The sequence below is a fragment of the Bactrocera oleae genome, chromosome 2, assembly GCF_042242935.1.
Source record: "Bactrocera oleae isolate idBacOlea1 chromosome 2, idBacOlea1, whole genome shotgun sequence".
NCBI classification, from domain to species: Eukaryota; Metazoa; Arthropoda; class Insecta; order Diptera; family Tephritidae; genus Bactrocera; species Bactrocera oleae.
In genome coordinates this window covers 22,241,953-22,267,205 of record NC_091536.1, presented here as the reverse complement: position 1 = coordinate 22,267,205, position 25,253 = coordinate 22,241,953, and the positions used below count along the sequence as shown (strand labels likewise).

At 33.7% G+C, this 25,253-nt stretch overlaps 1 protein-coding gene and 1 long non-coding RNA gene across 6 annotated transcripts in view; both read left to right on the top strand.

The window, feature by feature from the left end:
* Positions 1–1,812: 1,812 nt before the first annotated feature.
* Positions 1,813–17,774, top strand: LOC138857843 (uncharacterized). Its single transcript, XR_011397049.1, has 2 exons — positions 1,813–2,002; positions 17,468–17,774. It is a non-coding gene; the product is annotated as an uncharacterized lncRNA (long non-coding RNA).
* Positions 17,775–19,871: 2,097 nt separating this feature from the next.
* The window catches only part of srp (serpent), a 19,014-nt gene continuing 13,632 nt past the window's right edge, over positions 19,872–25,253 (top strand). The window contains exon 1 of one of the 5 annotated variants that reach the window (XM_070111733.1): positions 19,872–23,700. In XM_070111733.1, the coding sequence (XP_069967834.1) occupies positions 20,873–23,700 (2,828 nt within the window). In that variant the 5' untranslated portion in view covers positions 19,872–20,872. The remainder of the gene's footprint in view (positions 23,701–25,253) is intronic. The other 4 variants (XM_036377441.2, XM_036377439.2, XM_036377438.2 and 1 more) reach the window with 4 other exon arrangements.

Genomic DNA, 25,253 nt, shown 5'->3' with positions numbered 1-25,253 from the left:
AACAAATACGCATCAAAGCATCCAATAATTTATAACATCATATATGTATATAATAAAAACCCGGATCTCGCAAACTATTTCGCAAAAAAAAAATGTGTAAATGTGCTTTGAAGCATTTTTTGTTTTTAGTTTGAGGTTTTTGTGCTTACTGTATTCTGTTTTTTATGTTTGTTTTATATATTGTACTCAAAAACGAGCACATATTTCTGCTTGACTCCAACGCCCCAAATAAAATTGACAGCGACAAAAAAATAAATATAAAATGGATGCTGATTTTTAGTAGCTTTTTCTGTGGAAAAAACAAACAGCATTTTATGGCATAAATAAAAATTTAGCGCATGTGTAGCTATAAAAATAATGTCATGATCACATACTTGTAGACACAAATACGCATGCATACACGAAGCCGCTATATATATATATATATATATGTATGTATATACATACATATTTATAATTTAAATACGTAAAAATTGTTGAGGTAGTTTATAAGTCAATTAATATTGATAGTAATGTTGTATTTCAGGGCGCATTTGACGTTTGCTTGACAGGCGTACGCAAAGGATCTATCCAAAAATGTTCTGCAAATTTATTCAAGATGTCTATATATGCATACACACATAAGTACACGGTAGTCGGTTTAGATCCACCAAACAGCACTTTAAAAATATGAATGTACACATACATACTTGTATATATGTTATGTGTATAAGAGGACTAACAGCGAGAGTAACGCTAGGTTTCCATATCCAAAGACACTAACAAAAGAAGCGACGGCTTGTTAAGTTCAATAAATATAAGCGAACGAGTGAATTCTTCGTTTGTAAAATTGACATAGGAAGTGTCTTTAAAGCCTATTAAATGCATACGTATTCTATGCTATACAACATCTAGTAATACTTTATTTAGGCATCGACATCATTTGGTGTCCTGTTGGTATAACTAATAACAAGTGCGTCCTTCTGCTTTAAAGCGGATCAAAAAGAAATCTTACTAAATATAATTTTCGCTTTAATTGCCCTATGAGTCAAATTCGAATTGCAATAACGTTATCATTAATAAACTGTTACACTCACTACTATAAGTTAGGCTAGTAATTAAGGCTGTGCCCAGCACCGAGTCGCGGCATAAACAAGTTCTGATAGTGGTAATCAGGTTTGGCGTCAAGTATTACGTACCATACCTCCAACTTGAGTCACGCTTTGCTGGCAAGCACATACTACTTATGTGTGTAAGAGTGTAGCCAATATAAGCGCCACAGCTCTGATAAGGATACCGTGCAGATAGGGATAGTTGCGAAGTCAATTGATACGACATCGGCCAATAACGACAAACAAAGGCATCTAAAAGCATATATTATATTATAGTCTATTTTCGTTGATGTCAGCAGAAATTAGTGCAATCCCAGAGTCGTTTAAAGTGTTTATCGCTGCGCTTGGCGCGACTGCTTGTCTGGGCATGCGCACATATCAAGACGTTGAGCCGGCAATAGGGCTTCCGGTGACTGATATCTTCCATCAGTCAATAGGCCATCCACTATCGGCTCAATGGATGATATGGCTGTGGAATATCAGCCAATGTTAGATTGTCAGGCTTGTTGCTGTAGCATGGGTGGGTACATATGTATGTAAGTGTGCACAAATACATATGTTACATATATATTTGTATTTTAAAGGTGATATGAACTTTTGTGATAAGTTTTAATCAGGAATTGAATACTGTGGTTTTAGCTTTGGAATTTGTATTAGTTATTTTATTTCCATTCGTTATGTTGTGCGCGCTCTGTCGTCACTTATTTAGTTGTATGGATGATAAAAATGAAAACGCGCTTGTTTTTTTTATAGATCATTTTCTCGGGTGTGGTAGGCGGTCATAAACGTTTGCTGTTAGTCGTTGACGTACAGTAAGCAAAGTGGGTAGCCTCGCGCCATGCTAGCAATAGTTTAACGCATATGTACATATGTACTCGTATGTGTTAGTCGTTTATCGAAGGCAAGCGCGGGTGAGAAGATTTCATTTTTGTTTGTCTATTTTACTGCCTTATTCACATCCTCGTGCGGTTGGCATATGTGTTTCAGATTTCGAGTGGGAATTCGTGAGTGTTTAATCCCGGTTAGCCGCATGATTATCGAGCACAACGTGGTGTGGATACTGCTAATTGGGCGTGATGCTGTAAAACCGAACTTAATTTGGGGGTGTAACGCGGAGAACGCCTTTGAGCTCATGTTTGCATATCAATGCGTATATATTATTTCACTTACATATCTACACACATATGTTGTACGAGTAATACCTTGGTGATTCGAGCCGTTCCATACGTAACCAAATAGGTTATGACTATGGCCATATGTAGTTGTATGTGTGCGTAGTTATGTTTCAATTTGCGACGCAGGTAATGCGGTAAATTGGAATTTGGTGGTGGTTAGCTCTATCGCTAACCCTTTACCAGGCACACGTTCACGTGGCTAGGTTGTACCAACACAGCTGTAGGGAAATGCCAATACGGCAGACACGCCGAACATACTGACGATGCGTAACGCAGTCAGTTGACAATTATTGCCAATAAACACTGTGTACGCCTTCTAAATGCGAGTACATAAACGTCAAAATAAACAAGTTATGTGTGTGTATGCGTGTACATATGTATGTATGTCATTTACTATGTGTGCATATTTGAAATGCTTAGAATTTAAACTCATGAAAATGTGCGGATACTATATGTACGTGAAACTTTTTTTTTCTACTATGGTTGTTACCATATTCTTTCCGTTTTCTGCGTCGAGTGTCCAGATGCCCACTAAAATGCAATTACTTCGGAATTAATGTGTCGACATGTGTTTGCGCTCAAGTCACAAAATGACCCACAGACGCCCCCAATTATTATGAAGAACTAAGTATTCTGTATAAATGTTTTGATTTAATGTTGAAGTATATTATTTCACACATATATATTAAAGTATGCGGCTATATACATACATACATATATATATTGAAGTGTATATGTGGGCAGGGAATAAGTGTTTAAGAAGTGATTTCAGTTTTTCAAGCCTCTGAGCTTTATAAAAGAACGGATGTGTTGGTGTATATTTAGCAAGAGCGTTTAGAATTTTCGATTTCATACTCATGCAGTTGTTTACTTGATTTGTTCAATGATCAGAATACCATTTCAACAAATTTGATCCGGACTGACAAAATATACTACACATTAACTGTACTACATTTTAAGTATTTTAAGCAATTTTCCATAAACTTGCTATAAGCCTCAAATGGCATGGCCTTTAGTGCCTTCAGCAAATATTTTTTTTTTTCGTTTTCGGCTCATTTTCAGTGCGCCATTTGCTAGATTGTCGGCAGTTTCGACAACATATTCATGAACCCACGTCACGTCACTCACCATTATTGCTGCGTTTGATGAATGTAGGGTCGTCAGCAATGTTGTCAATAATCTCTTTTGCGATCAACACTCGACGTCGTTTTTGCAAAAGTTTCAGGTTTTTTGGCATGAGTCTTGCATTGACACGCTACATACGCAAAACATTAACTAAAATGTGTTGAGTCGATTCAAAAGAAATATTTTTATATAATACTACAAGTATAAATTTATATAATTAAAGACAAATTATTGTCGCTCGCATCTCGGCTAGATGTTTCACTAACTATTAGGTGTATTTTCTGACAACTTACATATATATGTATGTATAATATGTATAACATATAGTCATGAATAATTTTCGCTGGCTAGGAATTGATCTGGCTGTGTTATGTTTCCTGCTTTGTCAGTTCATTGAAATTGAATTAATTGTGTTTTGTGTTGTCTCTACGTATATATGTATGTTGTGTTTTTTTGAGTGACCTTGCACAACGGCAGAAATATAAAGTTTTACAGCAAAGAATTCCAAATTGTATTAAGGTAGAGTGTAATATGCTAAATGTAAGGGACAAAAAACAACGCAACAACAAAGAAGCTAGCATGAAAGTAAACCAACAAATTTTAAGACAAATAAATAAAACAAAAATGTTCTCGCCCGTATTTAGTAAACTAAAAGATGTGAAAATATTGTACTTATAACAATACAACAGAAACCAAAACATATACCGCAAATACAAAAATGTTTAAGTAAAACCGAAAATAAAGCTGAAAAATAGCACACAAACATCGGAGTAAAAGTAAATTAGTGAATCACAACATGAGGCAAGCACACTCCAACTCTTATGTGTGGATACAACTCGGGGGTGTTCGTCGAAGAAAAATGCAAATAAAGCAAATGTAAGGACAGCAGGACAAACAAGAGTAAACGAAACCAAATAAGCGAATTAATTGTAAGCGCAGTTCCACAAAAGAACAAACGTGCTCAGATGCATTTTAGAGCCTGTGCACACACGAAAACTTTTGTTGCTCATATGCCTTCACAAGGGCAACGCTATTCGTGCAAATTTCCTGCATACACTTTTATATCATACTCTCAAATTCTTGTACGTTTTACTTCATTACCTAATTTTTAGCCTTATTCACAATTTTCTAGCATACCTCAATTAGAGTACAACATACACTAAACAGAAATAGATGATGAAATTCAAATTACGCACATATTTTAAATATTGATTTGAAACTGAGCGCAATTGCAAACATGTAAAGAATTGAGAAATTAAAAGAAATACCGAATTACATTACGAATGGGAAGACAAAGCTCGGTGCTCTACGTCTTTCCATGTCGCCTACAAACTACTAGTTGTGCCAACAAAAGTTTCCTGGTATAAACAAGCATTTATGTGGGGTAGATTTATGTACCTATATGTTCATTTATACTCAAATATGGTATGTATAGGCATGTTTACTAATTTCGTATAGGTGTGTATCATATATTCGTTTTTCTCAGTCTGCATGCTTACACGCTAATATGTATCTAGTGTCATATGCACATGTACATACACATGTACATATGTATAACTAGGCATTTAAGCATTTTTTATAAAGAATTTTAAGAATATTACTGAAGTAACCCCAACAACCACAATAATTAGCACATTGAGTACGCACACACTCTCTGCACTCACGTACGCCTGCGCATTGGCTCGATGATCAACGAGTACGACGCCTACACGTGTCGCCTCTACCTGTGGTCATTAGCCATATTTATCGCTTATTTGCCAGGATATGTCAGGTTCGCTTTCCATTTCGTTTGTCCTCCTTCACTTGTGCCTATCTATTTGTCTGACCGCCACTCTGTTTGCTGACTGAATGCTCGCCTCGTCATAGTTAATTTACGTTTGTGTCTTTCAATGAGTTGTTTGTTGTTATTACTCAAATTAAACAACAAAAACATTGTCCTTAATATTTTGCATGTAAGTGACCTGTACGTGGCAAATGCAGGAAGCGTGTAATAAACTGCAGAAATTAAGTGACCTACCTGGTATTTTATCTTACTCAAAAGTCAGTAGCTAATAAAATTCCAAATTGTTGTTAATTACAATGGATTTGCCTTAAAGTCGTTGTTTTTGGAGCGGTAACACACTGTGGCTGGTTTGAAAGAAGCGTGTACATAGTTTCAATGCAAATCAGTGCCTGGAATTTGTGAGCTTCACTATTAATACACAGTTCTGATTTCCATGACTAATACGCAATAAATAACTACTTTTTAAGTGCGTATATATAATATAAGTATGTATATGAAAGTACATTTGTACTATTTGCTCGTATGAAACTTCAACTGTTTAATAAATATAAGAGCTCTTTAGTATATTTTTAAGGGGTTATATTCACTCGCAAGTCAAAAAGATGCGTTTTTTCTGATATTTTTTTAAGAGACATGCTTTTTAATAAATGAATAAATGTATTTGCAAAATGTATTGTTTTTTAATAATCATTGATTAATTTTGAAAAATTTTTAATTTCCTTGATCGCGTAGTCGATCTCCAAAAGGACCTCCGAAAAAAGGTGTTTGGCGTTGAGAAAGAGTTTTCTGCTTAAAATCAAAAAAAGATATTACAAAAGATGAAGACAGGTAATGTTTGAAAGACTAATAAAGTTTTAGATTTTTGACAAAATTTCAGCTCTCTGTTTCTCTTGTTTTTTGTTTTTTTTTTGTGCTTCCTTTGATAGGTATTGATGTTTGACGTTATATATCTCGTAAACGCTTAACTTAATTGAAAAATTATATGGAACATTTTTGTAAAGCAGCAAATTTCCTACTAAATAATGGGCTTTGCAATTTTAGGTGATTTATAGAATAAAAAGAAAAAAATAAGCTTAACTTAAAATAGTAAAACTTCAACAGTTAATATCTTTTAAACGGTTAGGTTTTCGAAAAACTCGTTGTGGATCTTTTTGGAAGAGCATTGCATTTTTTACAAGATCCACTACTTGACGAGATTTTCGTAGAGGTATGTAAGAACTAAATTTTCAAAATACAATGCGAAAAAAACGTTCGTTCTTTTTTTGAGCCAATGTATATATATAGGTATATATATGTGTATCCAAATCATGTTAATGGGTTTTGAATATAACTTTTGTTTTATCGTAAATATTTTTCCTTTTATTAGCATTGAAATAAAAAGTAAAACTATTTATTTGTGGGTTATCATAACAATATATATTTTTTTCCACCGAAATATTAATTTACATATAATATGGCATAAGTTATTCAGAATTCAGCCATTTCCTCGATTATACATTATGGTGCCGCCATTTTAATAATTGGATTATTGGTATTTCTTTATATATGTATATGATATTTTCAAGTGAATAATTGAAATAAATTCTTATTCGCGTTAAAAAAGTACCATATTATAAATCACTTTGTTTTCCACAGTCAGTCGACTATTGAGTGCCTCTGCTCAGCTCGGCTTATTAAAATGCTTACAGTTCAGTAGAGTTCATTTCAAGCGACGCTTGAAACGGGCATAAGCAACTAAATGCGAGTATTAAAATGAAATATAAAATACCTACATATTCATATATATATTTATTATAAATTAATATGTTTTTTTCTGTTAAGTAATTGTGTTTGCATGTGTATTTAAAAGCAATTGTTTTTGTTGAACTTTGACAGGAAATCGCCCGACAAATAAGCCAACTACGAAAGCAAGAACATTTATGTATATATACATATGTATATATATGAAGCTATGTACATGACTGTGTGTTTGCTTGCGGGTATGTACGGCTATATGTATTGACAAGTAAAACGTTACAATTTCTTTTGTTTCCCAAGCCCAAACAAAGCAAAAAGGCGAATCGCTCAAGCTTCACAAAAGCCGGGGCTGCTATGATTCTTTAAAAACACTGTATTTATACACTTTGTGGTGATAAGCTGAAACTTACGACCACCAATGCTTATATTGCGCTTACGTGCACACTTACATATACATATAGCACAAGTAAACATACATACATACATACAACTGATATGTACGGTGGCAGTGACGTAGACAAAAGGACTACTATTTTTTCGAAAATATTTTTAGGACATAATGGAATTATTCGCTTATATACGTCGCATATTTGTATATAAGTTATTAATAAATTAGTGTTTTTAGTAAAAAGTCAGCAATTTAATTAATCTGTACATAAGTTTCTACAAAATTTTCTAATGTTTAAACATTACATAAATATTATGTGTGGCATACAAAGGAAGCACGGAAAAGAAAACCTTAAACTGTTTTTAGTATTAAAAAATATAATCAAACTTTCGGACTAAGCAAAACTTTCCTGGGCCCGCCATTTATTGTTAAGCCAAGGCACACACGTCAGTAGAAAATAAGTGTCTAGTAGGAGTATAAGCGTTAATAATGTACATATAATACATATACGAGTACATACATATGTATATGTATGTGTATCGATTGCCGCAAATTATTTCATAAGGAAGCAACTTTTCCATATAAATCCATGTGCTTCGAATAAATACTTTCATGGGGATCGGCTCAACCGCCGTTGCAGCGGAATATTTTTAAACATAGCAGTATAATATATTTTTGCATATATTTTGAAAAGTACAAGCAAATATATATAATTGAGCCTTCGGTTGAATTGTTACTATGTGCTGACCATTGCAAAGCTACATAATACTTATTGTACGTATGTAAAAGCGGGTATGTGGCATGTGTGGTTAATGCGTTGCGGTAGTGTGACCATCTTATGCGTTAATAATAACGAGTTTTCCATGCCATTATGGCACTGAACGAATGTTATAAATAAATATATTAATTTGCTTATTTATATATACATATTTGTATAGCAATATAGGCGTGTTGTGGTTTGCAGCAAATAAGTTGCTTGCCGACAGCGAATTAATTCTAAGTTATTTGTTTTAATGATTGTTTAATTTTAATAATTTTCGGTAAACAAATCTATCTGTGTCTTCATCGCACATTATATTAATGCTTATCCAATGCATGCATGTAACTTTTTCTTCGTCAACTTTGTTCGAGTACTCTCAAGAATCCTTACCATATAAAGCGGTGGGTATGGTGTCATTTAAAGTCGCCAACAATTTTGCTTCAACTTCTCTAAGCGCAGTTTGAAGAAGTTATTTATTTTGAAGATATATGTATACATATGTACAACGTTAAGTTTCAAGGTTTGCTACGATAACTCATTGTCAATTATACATACATATAAGCACTGCTTTCCTTTAATCGATTATATGGGTTTCGTCGTGCAAAAAACGGTCGTTTTATAATAAATTTTTTATATAGGATATTTCATTTTATTCAAAGTTTTCATTATTCCAAAGATTTGACAAAGATTTGGCATTTGCGGCAGTCCCTCGGAAAGGTGCTATCGCGTTGACAGCAGAACTTTTTACAGGAGCAACAAAAGTAAAAAGAAAAAAATGTGTGTTTAATTTAGAACCCAAACTAGGTATTGTCCGAAGGAAAAACAAAAGTAATGAAAATTGTATTTTTGGCAGATTTTTTTACAAAAATTACAAATTTTAGTGAAAATGTCTCAACGTTTTTCGTTTTTGAATAGTTGTAATTGAACAATAGAAAAAACCTTTGTTCAAGACCTTGCCATCAACTTTGAAAACAAAGTTTCGGCAAGTTAATGTGAGTAATTTATTCAATATATATTAAGTTAAATATGTTATATAATGATAAACAGATTTAAACTTAACAAAGCAACCGAAAATTTACCAGCTTGTAATTTAGGTCTGCAAGCAAGTATACTAATTTAGCTGACCCCCAGCCAATAACAATGGCAGACATAAATATGTACACTCCGACCAGTATACATATCCAGCATAATTGGAGCACTGTGTGCCACAAACAAAGTTTTTATTACTACATATATGTATGTGTAAGACTGTACGCTTACATATTGTATTTTTCTCACCATACTGTGGTGCCACCCAATGGTGGGCCGCTTTGTTCAACAGCCATGACTTCAATTAACGTAATGCATATAAAGTGTCCGCAATGGTTAACTGAGACCAAACCTGTCCGAACTAAACGACTTATAAGCATTTTAAAGTCAATGGGACGCGCCTTTGGAAGTGTTTACACTGAATGCGTAGAGTCAAGTATTTCATGCTTGCCTACTTCTAGGCAGATAAGCGTACATAATGCAAAGGTAGACAGGTTACATATGCACATATATGTATATGTTGGTATTTAATTGTGCGCTTTGACTGCATATAGAACTTTATCAGCTTGTATATGTATGTACGCATGTTTATTTATGTAATGAGAACGCAGTCAAAACGGTAAATGACCTTTACCGTATTCGCTAATTTTATATGGCATGTATTTACTTGTATCCAATGTTTGTATGTGTGTTTCTTGTGATTGTACTTTGTAATGTTTTGAAAGTTTATCGTTAGTAAGGCGGCAAGCATTTCAAAACTTAAAAAAAAAATTTGAAGTAATAAAAATAAATAGAAAAAAATTTAAATTTCCTAATTGCTAGTAATAGTACTTTGTTGAAGAAAGTGTGAATAGCAAAAAATATGTTTTGTAGCGCGCACAATAAATCTTCAATGACGCATGTTAAAGTGTCAACTGCACCAGGATAATGCTTGCAATGGACATAGAAATGTATTTGTTCAGTGTTCATATATTGTACATATGCATATGTGTCGTATGGAGCAAATGCGCAGACGCAGATTACACTGTCGAGATGTGCGTTGCAGTCGTGCATGTTTTCCAGTCAATCGTTTGATTTATTATACGAAAGGATAATGTGCGGCTGCTGGTTGTTTGTTGTGGATTTGTTGTCGTTGGATTAGTTGTTTGTTTGGTTAGGTTAATTGTCAAAATTCACACTTGAGCTGAGATTATTGCTGAAGCATGAAAGTGGTCACATGGTCACACGATAGAGTAATTTCTACATATTATATTTGCCGAATTTGACATATATGTATGTATGTATGTATGTGTATGTATATATAACAGTATACTATATACTAACATTTGTGTGCTAGTATAAGAAATGTATTTGTAGTGTGAAAATGTAGACCACAGAATATATGCAAATACAGTTGTGTGTCTCTCAATAGGTAATTTGTACGTTTGTATCTTTATGAAAATTCTTCTACTGAGCATACAACGTTTTAATTTATATTTTAATGATTTTGCTTTAATTATGTAACACAAATCGTTTTTTATGAATACTTTTTAAACCAACATCGAATTTTTATATGTCCCCAGAGTGTGCCACTTTTAACAATTTATGTATATACTTGTATACTTATACTATATGTACATGCATTCATGTGCTGTGCGTTTTTTTTAACTCTTGCTCGCTGCAAAATCGTACTGCAGTTAAGTAAGAGGATATATGTTTTGACATATTTATGGCTGAACCCAGGCGTTAACGCCTCGTGGAAAGACACTTGATGAGCGCAACAACTTATATACGTACACATATTCACAATTGTCTAAAAACTATATTTCTACATGCACTTGATCGCATGTTAGGGTCTGCCTTATTATGTAAATATATTTCAATTATATTCAATATTTTATTCCTTGCATTCACTAAAAGTTGTACTCATAGCTATGTGAGTATAAGCGAGCTGAGTGTCTATTCTAAAAACCTCACCTTTAATACGACTTTTTTTTTTTTTTTGGTTCAAACAAGATATGGATGTACGACATGCTGTTTGCTTATCGTGCTGCTTTACTTATTGTCCCATCTCTTCTTACTTGCAATTACGGACAACCCTAATTTTGATGTAGAATTATACTTTTGTGTGAATGCATAGAAGATATGCACTTGCGGGCAGCGTCAGCTCCTTTGTAGTACGAGGATGAGCTGTAAAGTTACATTGCTGATATTCTTAAACGCTTGTTCATATCTCATGTCACGTTGACGTATTTATGCGTTTTCCTGTGATTGTATTTAGTACATATTTGAATTTTGGTTTTATATTGCAAATGTAAACGCCAGTAAAACAAAAACCGAGGCTCTAATAAATACTCGTATTTATGGTTTTATGAAGAGCTAAAAATTTTATATTGAGGTTTTTTTAAACGAAACTAAAATTATGGGTAAAAGCAGCGAGAATGGACAAAGAACTGAAAACCTGTGGTTTTGAAATATACATATTAACGTTCTTGCTCAAAAATGTGGTTAAATGTATTATATATGAAACGGTACTTAAAAACGATTTCTTGGAAATATATGTACATACAAAGCTCTTAGGTAAACGATAAACTTAAATGCGTTATATGAAATTAGCTCTTCACATTCTTATTTCATGCTCTGGCTGGTAGAGAGTTCATAAAAGTGTTCGAAAAACATAACTTTCAAATTAAAGCATGCCCAATTAAACTGTTATTTTTTGAAAATATATAATAACAAGTAAGGAAGTGCTAAGTTCGGATGTAACCGAACATTTTATACTCTCGCAAAGTCAAATGGGATACTCGCTTGAGATTTCTTTGTGGATTGGCTGATATTTACGGTAAAAAGTCAACTATAGGTACTGGGGTCCACATATTCAGTACCTAGGGGCTTGAACAGTTTTGGTTCGATTTAGAAAATTTTTGGTCACAAGGTGGCATACTTTAAACGTAGGGCTGTGCCACGCCCACTGTCTAATTTTGAACGCGGTTCCTATAAAGTCATCTTATACCATCTCAGAGATAAAATTTAATGTCTCTGGCGTGTTTAGTGCTTGATTTATCGCGCTTTTAGTAGTTTTTAACAGTACCGTTATATGGGGAGTGGGCGGAGTTGCCACCCGATTTCAACTATTTTCACACCGTCAATAGAAGTGCTAAAAACATTTGCTTCCAGTGAATTTTGTTAATATAGCATTAGCGGTTTAGGAGATATGCACATTAAACCTATTAGAGGCGGGACCACGCCCACTTTAAAAAAAAAAATTTTAACTGCAGATGCCCCTCCCTAATGTGATCCTGTGTACCAAATAACAGTTTTGTATCTTATTGCGGAGCTTAGTTATGGCAAGTTATTTGTTTTTGATTAATGGCGTTTTGTGGGCGTGGCAGTGGTCCGATTACGCCCATCTGCAATACCAACCGTCTCACGGTACCATGAAACATGTCTACCAAGTTTCATAAAGATATCTCAATTTTTACTCAAGTTAGAGCTTGCACGGACGGACGGACAGACGGACAGACGGACGGACAGACGGACGGACGGACAGACAGTCACCCGGATTTCAACTCGTCTCTTCATCCTGATCATTTATATATATATAACCCTATATCTAACTCGATTAATTTTAGGTGATACAAACAACCGTTAGGTGAACAAAACTATTATACTCTGTAGCAACAGGTTGCGAGAGTATAAAAAGTATGTTATTGTTTGCCTTCTCTTAAAGAGCTTGTAAGTGCAGCAGCTAGTATTTTGATTAAGATCTGTATTTGTGAGTTTACAAGAGTTTTATGTGTGATAGTTTTATGAAAAAAAAAATACAAATTTTGACATCATCCACTACTATGTTCGATAGTTTTTAAATAAGTTGACAGAAAAGCAAAAGGTGGCCATATATACAATAACTGGGCTATGTCTTTCAACTTATATGATAATATGTTTATTGTTCATTTTTATGCATAGTTTATAAATATATTACAAATGAGTCATATATGTATGTATGGTTTTACTTATGTTCATGGCCGATTAAGTCTGCTGGCACTTCCATACGACCGTTTTCTATAAGTAAATGTATGTATATATATATATGTCGCTTTACATTTTCTTATCAATTCGCGTTCAAGTATGCTTAGTAACACTCCAAGCACTCAGAAATCCTTTTCATTCAACATTAATATGCTGCAAGTATGTAGTTCCTTCTATATGCACTTAAGTATTGTACTACTCGTAACTCAAGCGCCTGCGGTTTGTCGCCTTACTAATAGCTGAGATGATTGAATGTAAGTATTCATAAATACTATTATCAGCATCGTTATCAAGTAGTAAATTAACCAATTAATTCTACTGGTTTAAGATTTTTGATAACAATTTTCTCGCGCATTCATTCATTTGAAGTGAAAATGGTTATTGTTTTGAGAGAACAAGTGGATTTATTTCAAGCATATAAAACAAGTGTAAATATGTATATAAAATTTTAATATTAGGGTGGGTTAAAAAAAACTAATGTTTTTTCTTTCGCTCCGTACTCTAAAAAATTGGTTTATAGACGCTTCGAAGAAAGGCTCTTCAAGTATTAGCTCTTTATTGTAACGGGAAGGTTCTCCGCTTAACGTTCTTTTATTTTTCTCTCATTATAAGATAAAAAATTCATATCTCGCTTTCAACGAATTGAAAATATGCCTTTTCTCTCTCGAGAGATATTAATGTTCGGCGATGAATATCTCGTAAGCGCTTAACTTAATCGAAAAAGTATGCGGAGCATTTTTTTAGAGCAGTAAATTTCCTACGAATCTATGAACTTTGCAATTTAAAATGATGTTTCTTCAGTTGTTTTTTTTTTTTGTTAATATATTTATATTTGTTGAATCTGCTTATTAGAATCCTAACAATAAGTAATAATATTTTAAATCTAATTAAAACTAGGCTAGCTCAATTATATAAAAAAAAGATAAAATATCGTTAAGCAGAGCATCTTCCCTTTACAATTAAGAGCTTATACTCCTTTGGAGAACCTTTCCCAGAGTTGTCTATCAACCAATTTTTCAGAGAACGAAGCTAATACGAACTTTCGTTCCTTTTTCTGACCCGCCCTAATTTATTTGTATCTTTCGTATATGTTGAGTAAAATATTGAATTATATTGTATTTTATATGTATATGTATATAAATGAATTTCTTAAACCAAATAAAAATAATGTTTTACATAATTTTACGTATCTTTTCAACTTATTAAATCACTGCAAGAATTGTTTTTGTCCGATACTTTTTATATGCATTGTTTAGTTTATATAACGTTTTTTGAGTAGAAGAATATTCATATACAGCAAGTAAAACGTTAACTTCGGCTTCACCGAAGCTATAATACCCCTCACAGGTGCATTTTTTATAGCATAAAAGGGTATAAAAAGATATTTATTCCGATGTTGATCGGTCAATTTGGATGACAGCTATAAGCTATAGTGGTCCGATATAAACAATATGCTTGGAAATCGTAGCAATACCTTGGATAATAATCTGTGTGAAATTTCGTGAAAATACTTTGACAAATAAAAGAGTTTTCATATAAGGCCTTGAGTCAGATCTCAATAATTTCTTCAGAGATTGTGTCAATGCCTTGGATAATAATCTCTGCTAAATTTCGTGAAGATATCTCCTCAAAAAAAAAAAAATCTTTTAATACAAGCACTTGATTCCGATCCTACTTGTACAGTTTGTATGACAGCTATATGCTATAGCGGTGAGTAGCTTCTTGCTGAGAAAAGGGCATGTGCAAATGTTTAGACCAATATCTCAAAATCTGAGAGATTAGTTCGCGTATATAATAGGGTCTCCAAAGTCTCATTTGGGTATTACAAACTTCGTGGCAAACTTAATATACCCTGTTCAAGGTATAATTATTTTTACTGATATATCTTGTTATAGAAACTCTATTGTAATAAGCAAAACAATTTTTAGTTCCGATTTGGGGAATGCACATATATATTTTTCATTTCTTTACTTTATATTTTTATTAAACAAGTATATTAATAATTAAATACTTGATTTTTTGTGACATTCTAAATCGACATTTTTTCGTTCAGTTTCACTTAAATTTGTCACTATACATTGTGTATGCTTGTGTGAAACAAAACCAATTGACTAATGCAATTAGTTTAAAATTTGCTGCGGCCATTATGCTAAATTACACGCCTCTATAAAACTAATGAAATCGGTGGAAATTTTCAATTTAAGCAGCAAGTAGCACAAAATTAAGTATGAAAATTGAAAAACACAAATATCTGCATACTTGAAAACGCTTATACACACGTTCTACTTACGTTCATACGTTGCATACGTACTCGAATTTTCATTTCGTAAAATTCTTACGCTCATCAAAAACGCATAAAATATTATGAGGCATTGAATTACAGAGTTTCCAAGTCGCCAATGTTGGGCAAGCAGCGCGACTGCTACGTCAAGGATATTCAAGCGTAACGAGAGTTTTAACTCGAGGACGGCTAGCGAAGTCAAGGCGCTCGACGAAAAGTCACCAAAAACCCTTAAAATGTGTGAGAAAGAAATTTTTATAGTCACTAGGTGAAAATTGTGTGCAAGTATGCGGGGTAGCATTTAATACGACTATGTATGTATTCTCTCTCTGCACTTCTACTCTTACACTCGTATTGCTGTATTAGAATCATGTGGATGCACTTGCTAGTCAATCGCAAAGAGGTGTACTTGATCGTAGTAGTTTCTTAGTGAAAAGTCGTAAAAAGTTTTTACTCTCGGTCTGAAAGGCCCATTGGTGGCGTCACGAAGACATGAAAATATCTCAAGTGGTCAAGTTACGTAAAACCATATTTTCATATAAACATGCAGAAAGGTCGTAAAATTGAAAATTATAAAATATATAATATACATATATATATACATATAATATATACATTTGTACACTAGTATGTTAATATATCTACAGTTGGTGACATAAAACGAAATCCAATATTTCATTATATTGACATGATTTTTTATAGCATTTTAATGCTCCCGGTGTCTATGTGTAAATTTCTTTTAAGGACACATGAAATGAAATTTCCGCCCTCGAACATAAATATTTTAGATTGTTAAAGCGCAGTTTAACCGAGAGGCGTGGCTCGAAATAAGTGCTAAGACTGTATATCTCATATACTATTTTGCTTACAAGCTGCTAAAGTCCTCTGTCGAATTTTAAGTTATACTCGTATATACCACACTTTTTATTCTCAATCGCACGTGTGTGTGCTTTCAGCTTTTGGATTGCCTGACCTTTGTCAGTTTTCTACAAATTTTGTTTAAAAATGTATTGATAAGCTATTCTAGCTTTCGCTGTGCTAAACTCAATGCATGCCCGCAACAACGCTAGCGCTAGATTTGTGAAATCGTCGATTAGAGAGTGTCAGATCATTTGATTTTCAATTGATTTTTACACATATATGTATATATATATATATGTATATTAATATACATACATATATGTATATTATATATAATTTATTTAATTTGAAATATTTTTTTAAATTTAATTTATATGTGCGCAAACAGACGATGTCTATGTTAAAAAATGTATGTATATATTCATAAATGTATGATTTTTAATTTATGTTATAAATTGAATAACGTGTACCAAAAATACAGTTATAAACATCAGATTTTTTTTTTGAGAAATTATTAATTTAATGAGTGAATACTCCTCGTTAGTAAACAAAGTTCATGGTTCAAAATAATTAACTGAAAATTTTTTTGAGAACGCTCTTGAACTTTTATTTAAAAATTTTTTAAGACAATAAGGCGCACAGCCAAGTCTACAATGATTTTCTTCTTTTTTTAACACGTTTTTATTAGCTGGGATTGTATGTATGTATGTGTGTAATGGAGTCTTAGAGTTCAATTTTCACCGGTTTCCAGAAGTCTGATCAACATGAAACTTTGCACACGTGTCAAGGACCGATGGCAATGCAATAATTGTATAACAGTTTCAAACAATCAATCATAATATATTGATAAGTAATTAATTACTTTAAAATAAAATAAAAGTTATTAAGAGAATAATTCAATTCAGTGTTGGGTTCTTGATATGATAATGTGACAATCATTCTATCTGTAACTATTATGAGAGGTGCGTTATAAAAATCTAGTAAAAAGTTATGAAAATATAGTAAAGGGCACCTCATATTTCTTGCACTGAATTAAATTATTCTCTTAATAATTTTCATTTTATTAAAATTTTATTTTAAAGTAATTAATTATGATTGATTGTTTAAACTGCTACTTTTATAATATGAAATCTTTGTAATTAAAACTTATTTTCTACTTTTTAGTACGCTTAGCTACAAAAGCATGGTTTTTTAGTTTTTTTTTTTAAATATTATTTGTTTTTCAGCAGTGCAGTTAAAATTTTTCATAAAATTGCGGCAGACTGAAATGTTTCTGATGCTAAACGTAAAGGAAATCTTACATGAAAAACTCGCAGTTGAGTTCTGGACCCCGTTGAGTCTTGGCCTGCCTGTGCTAAATGTTTGGGAAAATGTTTCAGATTTTCAGGCAGAAAATCGATATATGCACATATATATATATATACATATGTGCTTATAAGCTGAAAACCACAACAGTATTTGCAATAAAAATATTAATCTTTTATGCCATAAAATATTTATTTGCATATTAATTAACTTCGTTACCATGTGACTTAACACACTAAATTTACGTAATATTTTACTATTTACTACAACAACATTCGACAACTGTGATTTGTTTTTCCAAAATTTGACTAGTAAACAAACGTATGCATTATGGTAAATAGCAAATATTTTCTTATATTATTACGACGTCCTTGATGGTGGAGACAGAACACAATGCGACCAAAAACACTTAAGAAATCATTCGTAAACAATGCGAACACGAGTCGAAAACAACTAGTGATGATCCCTTCAACACGTGCCGTGCAGGATGTTTCATGAAAATGCATATGTACGGCCGTTTTTGATTAGCCGCTTTAAGTACAATGAAAGGTAGAACGATACTTCATTCACGTAACTTAACAATACACGTATGTACACTCATATTCGTTTACATAGCTATACGCATATCTACTTTGCGGCTTTTGAAGTGTTGCCAAAATATTTTTCATTTCTATCCTTTTATAGTATTCGCTTGTTGTTTGTTTGTCGTTCACGACATATTGTATGGAACAAATAACAAATGGCAGACATACGAGTTGAGGTATTACATTCATATATGTATATGTATATGTATAATCATATGTATTTCCATGTTTGTATAGAATATTTTACATAATTACATACAATTAGTAACAGAGCTTAACTAAATTAATAAGTAAAAAATTAGGCGAAAACTAAAAAACTCAATGTGCATATTACTTAGCGCATCTAATAACACTATGTTAGTTTATGAAGTCTGTTTGTACTTTATGCGAAAAGTTTAAAGTTTTGTTAAAAAATTTAAAAAAAAACTGTTTGATTTTTCTTGTATTTTTGTGTATTTTTGGTAAGAGAACTACGATTTTTTCAAATAAAAATTTGCTTTAAAATTGTAGAACATAAAGTACATAAGCGCGAAAAAATTTAAATTCAAAAGCAATTTTTTGTTTTTAATTTTAATTATAACATAAGCTTGATATTAAAGTTTTTTGATTTTTCAAACAGGTATTTTTGATAAAACTTATATTTTTTTTAAACCGGTATCTGCTATTAAGTTCTTTTTTATGTTTTCATTTTGGTATTTGCGATAAGAAATTAGAAATTTATTTTTAATTAAGATTTTCAGAATAACAAAATAAAAAAAAATTATTTAAATATGTGTCAATTAATTTTTCTTTGCATTATTTGTAAACCAGCTCATAATAAACCAACAATAGACAGCTAACATGGCCTGATACTGTACCAGTAACCAAAATTTTTAATAGCCAATATATGCATATACATATAATATGTATGTACATACTTGAGTGATGCCGTTTTACAAAACATTTTTGACATTTTTAAAACAAATGCATTTAACTGAACACTACATCAAAATTACTAAATAACATTAAAATCATTGAATAAGCTGCTTGAAAGTAAGTTGTGATAATACCTTGCTTCCGAGACGTGATAGAAACGAAACAAATATGTGCTTAGAATCCATTAAAAGAATGTGGCCTTTATTTTAATGTGTAAGATTTCTAATTAATCAATTAATACACAAACACATAGTGAAAAAATAATTATAAATTGGCAAATTGATTTTTTTTTAAATTGTTATTAGTCAAACATAGTTATCTAAGAAATTATACTGGCGCTTAAAATATAGCACTATACAAATATTATTGAATTCGTTTTAATATATTTGTGCACAAAATTATGTTATAATTTTTAAATACTAGCATTCATGTACTTTTTTAAATTTAACTGGCGTAGTTTACTCATATGTGTATTTTCTCACAAAAAACTCAATTAAGTTGCAATATCGTTTATGGCCTCGTGGCCACTGCGATATGATACTAGTTTTATTAGGACCTACAAAACTGCTTGTTTGAATCGGATTTTAGAATCTTTTAACACAATATACCATTTTTCTCTACCAAGAAAGTGTAATATTGGATGAAAACTTATGAATATAGTTTGATGAAATTATGACAAAAGCAAAAAATTAATATCCTACAAAATTATATTTATACAATATTACTATAAAATAAACGGAAAATAGTTATGCACATATGTATACGTAAATTAATTGACAGTAAATTTTTATAATTTTTTGTCTTTCATTTTATGAAATGGTGTTAATAAAATACTATTCGCATATGCATGCTTGTATCCACAATGAAGGGGGCGTAGTTTAAATATTCTCTGCAGCCATTGCCATTTGCCGGAGCGAGATAGCGCAGTGAATGCGAATAACGGAAACAGTAGCCATCAATAAATCTGAGTGGTGGTGAGTTTCACACAAACAATATAGCGGTTGTAGAAATGGCTGAGGTGGATTTGCAAGTGCCGCCTTAACAACAACAAGCAGTATTTTACTTGAATATAATTAGCAAGGGTAGTGAGGCGTTGAGCATAGTGGTCGAGAGAGAGAGAGAGAGAGAGAGAAAGAGCGCATTGCTGATTAAATAAGTTTGTGTGAGTATATGACTAAGCAGTGATATTAGCTTTACTCTAGTGATTTACTGAAGCTGAGTGTAAATAGCGGTGCAGTTATGACTGTATACAGTAAATGTTTTCACATAATGATCTGTGTTTTCTGGACGCTGTTTTTTTATTCACATACTAAAGCGGACTCCTAAGCATGTTGGAGAGACTTTTCATTTTGAGTTGCCGCTTTATGTGTATACAGTCGCCTTATTGTGCGATGGTGTGGTGTATTCTGAGGGAGGCTGTATGCGCTGTGTACATTTTGTATTTTTGTTTTTGAGATTTTTAACGCTCTTTGCTTTCGTTTTTATATTCATATTTTATTTATTTATTTGGTGAAAAAACATTCATTAAAGATTTTTCGTTTGAATGTGCGACAGATTTTCATTAGCAACAGTTTAAATAAAAAACTCGTACATATCAGCCGAGGTGGCGCGTGAATTGACGGGAAGTGATTAGCGAAGTGTTCTAATAGAAAATCAAATGAACGGTTTCAGAGCACATACAGACAAATGCATATACATAATTGATAAAATGTTTGTTAATTAAAGGACGGTTTTACGCCTTAATTAGAAAAATAGTTTTGGTTACGGAAAAATTTACGACAATTGCCTTAAACAAACACGTGTTCAAATGACAATTTGCAGTGAAAAATAATGAAATTCTCTTCGCGTAACAACAGCAAAAGCTCGACAGTAATAACTGCAGTCCATAACGCTAGCGGTAGTAGCGGCATGCGTCCCTCAACATACGCAAACGTTCACAAGGAGACAAATAAGGACACTGGCAAGGAACGACGTATGCCTAGTCTGTTAGCGAACGCAGTGAAAATGAAGATTACAAAGTGTAATGCCGCCAAATTGTCGAACTCCACTAATGGAAATAAAAGCTTAGCCACGGCCACCATGTCGAGTACAATGGTAAATACTTTTAATAACAAAATGTGTCGATCATTGAATGAGAATAACAGAATGGCCCAGCTAACGAGTTTTGAAATTTCACAACAATCGAAAGGATTAGAAACATTAAATAGACTTTTTCCAACAACACAAAGCACTAGTGGTGATTGTGGTGATTCGAACACAAGAAAAATGGAGTGCCAACAGATAAAACAACAATCACAATATTTCGGGCAGCAGGATCAGCTATTGGTGGCAGATATGCCAGATTATGTGGCAAAAGCAACAGAAACAACAGATGAACGGCGTGATCAGTTCAATGTTATGCCCGACAACGACACAAGAGCGACAGGGAACGGAGGTAGTATATTAAAGGAATGGCAAAGTCATTCAACACAACCAATGATGAACCAGCATGCAAGGATCGAAACTACAACAATGAAATTTGCTGCGCCCAAAGATAGCGCAGCCGAACATTCAATGCAGTCGCCACAGCAGCAACCACAAGAGGCAAAACAGAACACAGAAGAGAATTGTACGCAGGCGAGAAACACGAACGCACATGAAACAACACCAACAAATGCAATGCCCTCGCCTTGTACATTTGTAAACTCATACACACATAAACGAACGGCAACGCCACCGCCACCGCCACCACAAGCGCACACAAAACCAACACATTTACAAGACGAACAACAACAGAAACCTCCTGCGTCATTGTCATCGTCTTCTTCGACCGCTATGCCTTCGCCTTCGTCTTCGCATTTGGCTTCGTTGCTTGCACTGCCTGCTGCTACACTGGCGTCGTCATCGTCGTCTTCTACGGCAGCAACGACTGTGTCTGCGTCGCCAATAAGGTCCGTAACACCAAAACTCATATCAGTTGTCAACGAAACATCAAAGCAAACGGTGTTACGTACGATCGGTGAAGCCCGAACAACATCAACAACAGTAAAAACGCCAGTGAACGCTATAGAGCAAACGGCAAAAGCTATAGAAGCAAAAACTCCCACAACACTTGCAACGAATGCTTATTTTGAAGTGAAATTAGAGAAGAGCCAAGTCAACGAAACGGCGAATCAGCAGCAGCAGCAACCAAGTAGTGACGTTGTTGTTAGAGATAGTGCCGTCAACACGGATCACCAGCAAATACAACAACAGTTAGCGTCGCGTGATAAAAATGCCAAAAACGTTGATAAGTTTCGAAATGCGATAACAACGTCTACGACGTTAACAAAACAAACACTAATACCGACCGCTGCCGTGCCGCCGGTTGTAACCACAAATGCCGCACAAATATCGGTTATTAACAGTAATAACCACAATAATAGTAAAATAAGTGTTAGTGTTAACCATACAAATTCTGGTGAAATCAAAAATGCCAAAATTAGTGATAAACAACAAGAACAAATACCTGTAGAATCGCAAAAAGACGAATTCTTGCCGCTAAACTATCGCGGCGCAAACGATTCGGTTATTATAGCTAATTTTAATAGCAACAGCAACAACAACAACAGCAATAACGCCATTAACACGTCGCACTACGCACAAGCGGAGCAACAAGCAACAGCACCAACAACAACAACAGTGCAACTAATATCAGGTGAGCAACAATTGTCTGAGCCGCAGTATTTACGCTACACTCAGCAATTGTCGCAGGATAGTATCGGTGAGGTGCAACAACATCACCAACAACAACAGCACTTGTTGCAGCTCACATCAAATATACTCAACGGTGCTGATCCCAATTTAAATTTGGCTGTCGCCACTGAATTGCAACAACAGCAGCAACAACAACATCACCAACATTTTTTCACCTCTTACAATAGTTGTGCGTACGATCTGTCGCGACATCATCAGCATCACTTATTGCAACTTGATCAACAGCAGCAGCAGCAGCAGCAACAAGCACATCAACAGCAACAGATCTCAAAAGAGCTGCTAGATAAACCCGACTTAATTGCTTTACATCCCTCACATTTACTATTTGCTCAACATCTATCAACGGCGTCGCCATACGTACACTCACCAGCGTCACATTTGCATACGCACGCGCACGCGCACGCTCACGCTCACGCACATCACCCACAATTCATTGACGACAATATGCGTAACAATTTCAGTCTATACACCTATGGTGGCAATCCACATGATCATCTGCAGCATCACTCAAATACTGGCGCCGCACCCAGCAGCATTGATGAGGTCATACAAGACACGCTAAAAGATGAGTGTCTCGAGGATCATCACACGGGTGTCAGCTACTGTACGTTGACCACCGTGCCCGATCTTAAGGATGCATATCATCATTCGCATATGCTGAGTTCAACGGAGCAACAGGTGCTGACATCCACTCAGCTACATCAGCTGCATGTGAACACACATCAACATCACAACAATTCAGTGAGTTCGGGTGGAGGTTCACCATCGCCCACATCACTTTCACATAGCGGCACAGCAGGTGACGTCGCCAGCTTTACACAACTTACCAACGCCACCACCTACCGAGACGTGTATGGTGGTTTTGCGACCGACCCGACTGTTATATCACTCTTTCCGTCCTCGCTGAGCCCAGTTCTAACAAGGTGAGTCAATATATTTATTTGTTTTTAATTGGTTTAATGAGAGCAGTGTAGATAGCATACCTGCATATATTTTTAAATTAAACAATCTTAAAGGATTACCGTCAAATTAGAATAGAGTGAAGAGCAAAACGGCGTATAACAAAAGTATAAATTAGTGTTGTATTTATATTTTTTTATTTGTAATTTATTAACAGTATTTTTAAGGGTTGCATCTCACAAATTTCTTCGTCAACACTTTCTATGCTATGTGCAAGAGCCTGGTATTTATTCGTAATATTAGTCACGTTCTTTTATAAGTCAGCTTCAAAGTAATAGTTGTTGGACACAATAATAAAAAGTTGTCTAGAATTCATTACCGAATTCAGTCAGCATTGGTTAAAAAATAAGCGTCTTCAAATACAACACTAAGAGTATCAGTCAAAACACCAACTGTTTTTAAATACTTTCGAAACAATTTTACAAAATTGAGCATTCTTTTGACACTCGCTAACAAAAAAAATTTCCTTTATGTAAAAGAGCTCAATTTCTGATTGATAAAATGAATTTACGCAAATCTGTGTACTCGACAAATTTCAAATAGTTTTTACTTTTCTTGATAGCAATTTTAGCCTGGCTTAGCATTTTGTCTATAAGATTTATTGTTGAGTATTTATGTGATGACTTTGTTACTAATTAGTCAGAAAATTTGAGTAACATACAAAAAGTCTACAGCAAGTCAATTTTCACTGATTGACTCGCGCCATTGCTTAATTTAGTTATGAAGTGCAAAACACATTTTCGTACGCTAATTTGGGTTTAAAAACGCAGCTTACGGTAATTAGGAATTTCCGGAAAGACCACTGACACTTTGTTTGTATGCGAAGTGGTATTAGCTTTACATGAGTGATTGATGAAATCATTAAATCTTTGCACTTTGAAATGAACCGGTGGTAGGTGACAGCAAAAACACAAAAGTAGAGCACGAATATACGAATATACGAAAAGCGAATACAAAATAAACGATACAAAAAACTTAAAAATAATACAAAATATATAAATTTTTTTTTTTTTATATAGTGCAAGTAAATAAATGCAATATCGAAAAAGTGGAGTGGTTATTTATTTTTTACTTTGATTTGCGCGCAAAACGCACGTGCTTTTTTGCTTATTTCACCCAACAGACGGTAATTTGATTGTTTTCGCTTGCACGACAAGTGACAAGTCAGTGCCAATGTAAATACTTTACGACTCACATTCACCTGTGTGTGCACACAAACTGCTTTTCATATCAAGCACGATGAGTAATTATATTATGATCGCCGATTGATTCGTAATTTTTATGTTGTCATGTAAAAAACTAAAAACATACAAAAAACTTTTACAAATATATACTCGTACAATTATAAGTCGATATACATGCATAACATACATGTATGTAATAATATTTAGGGAAGCACATCGCGAAGTACTTGCGAATAGGTCGACTTTTTGCATTGTCTTCCCGCACACCGTCTAAGCACAAATTTTAATGCTCCTGTTCATTCAACAGACATAACTGCTTATATATATATCTA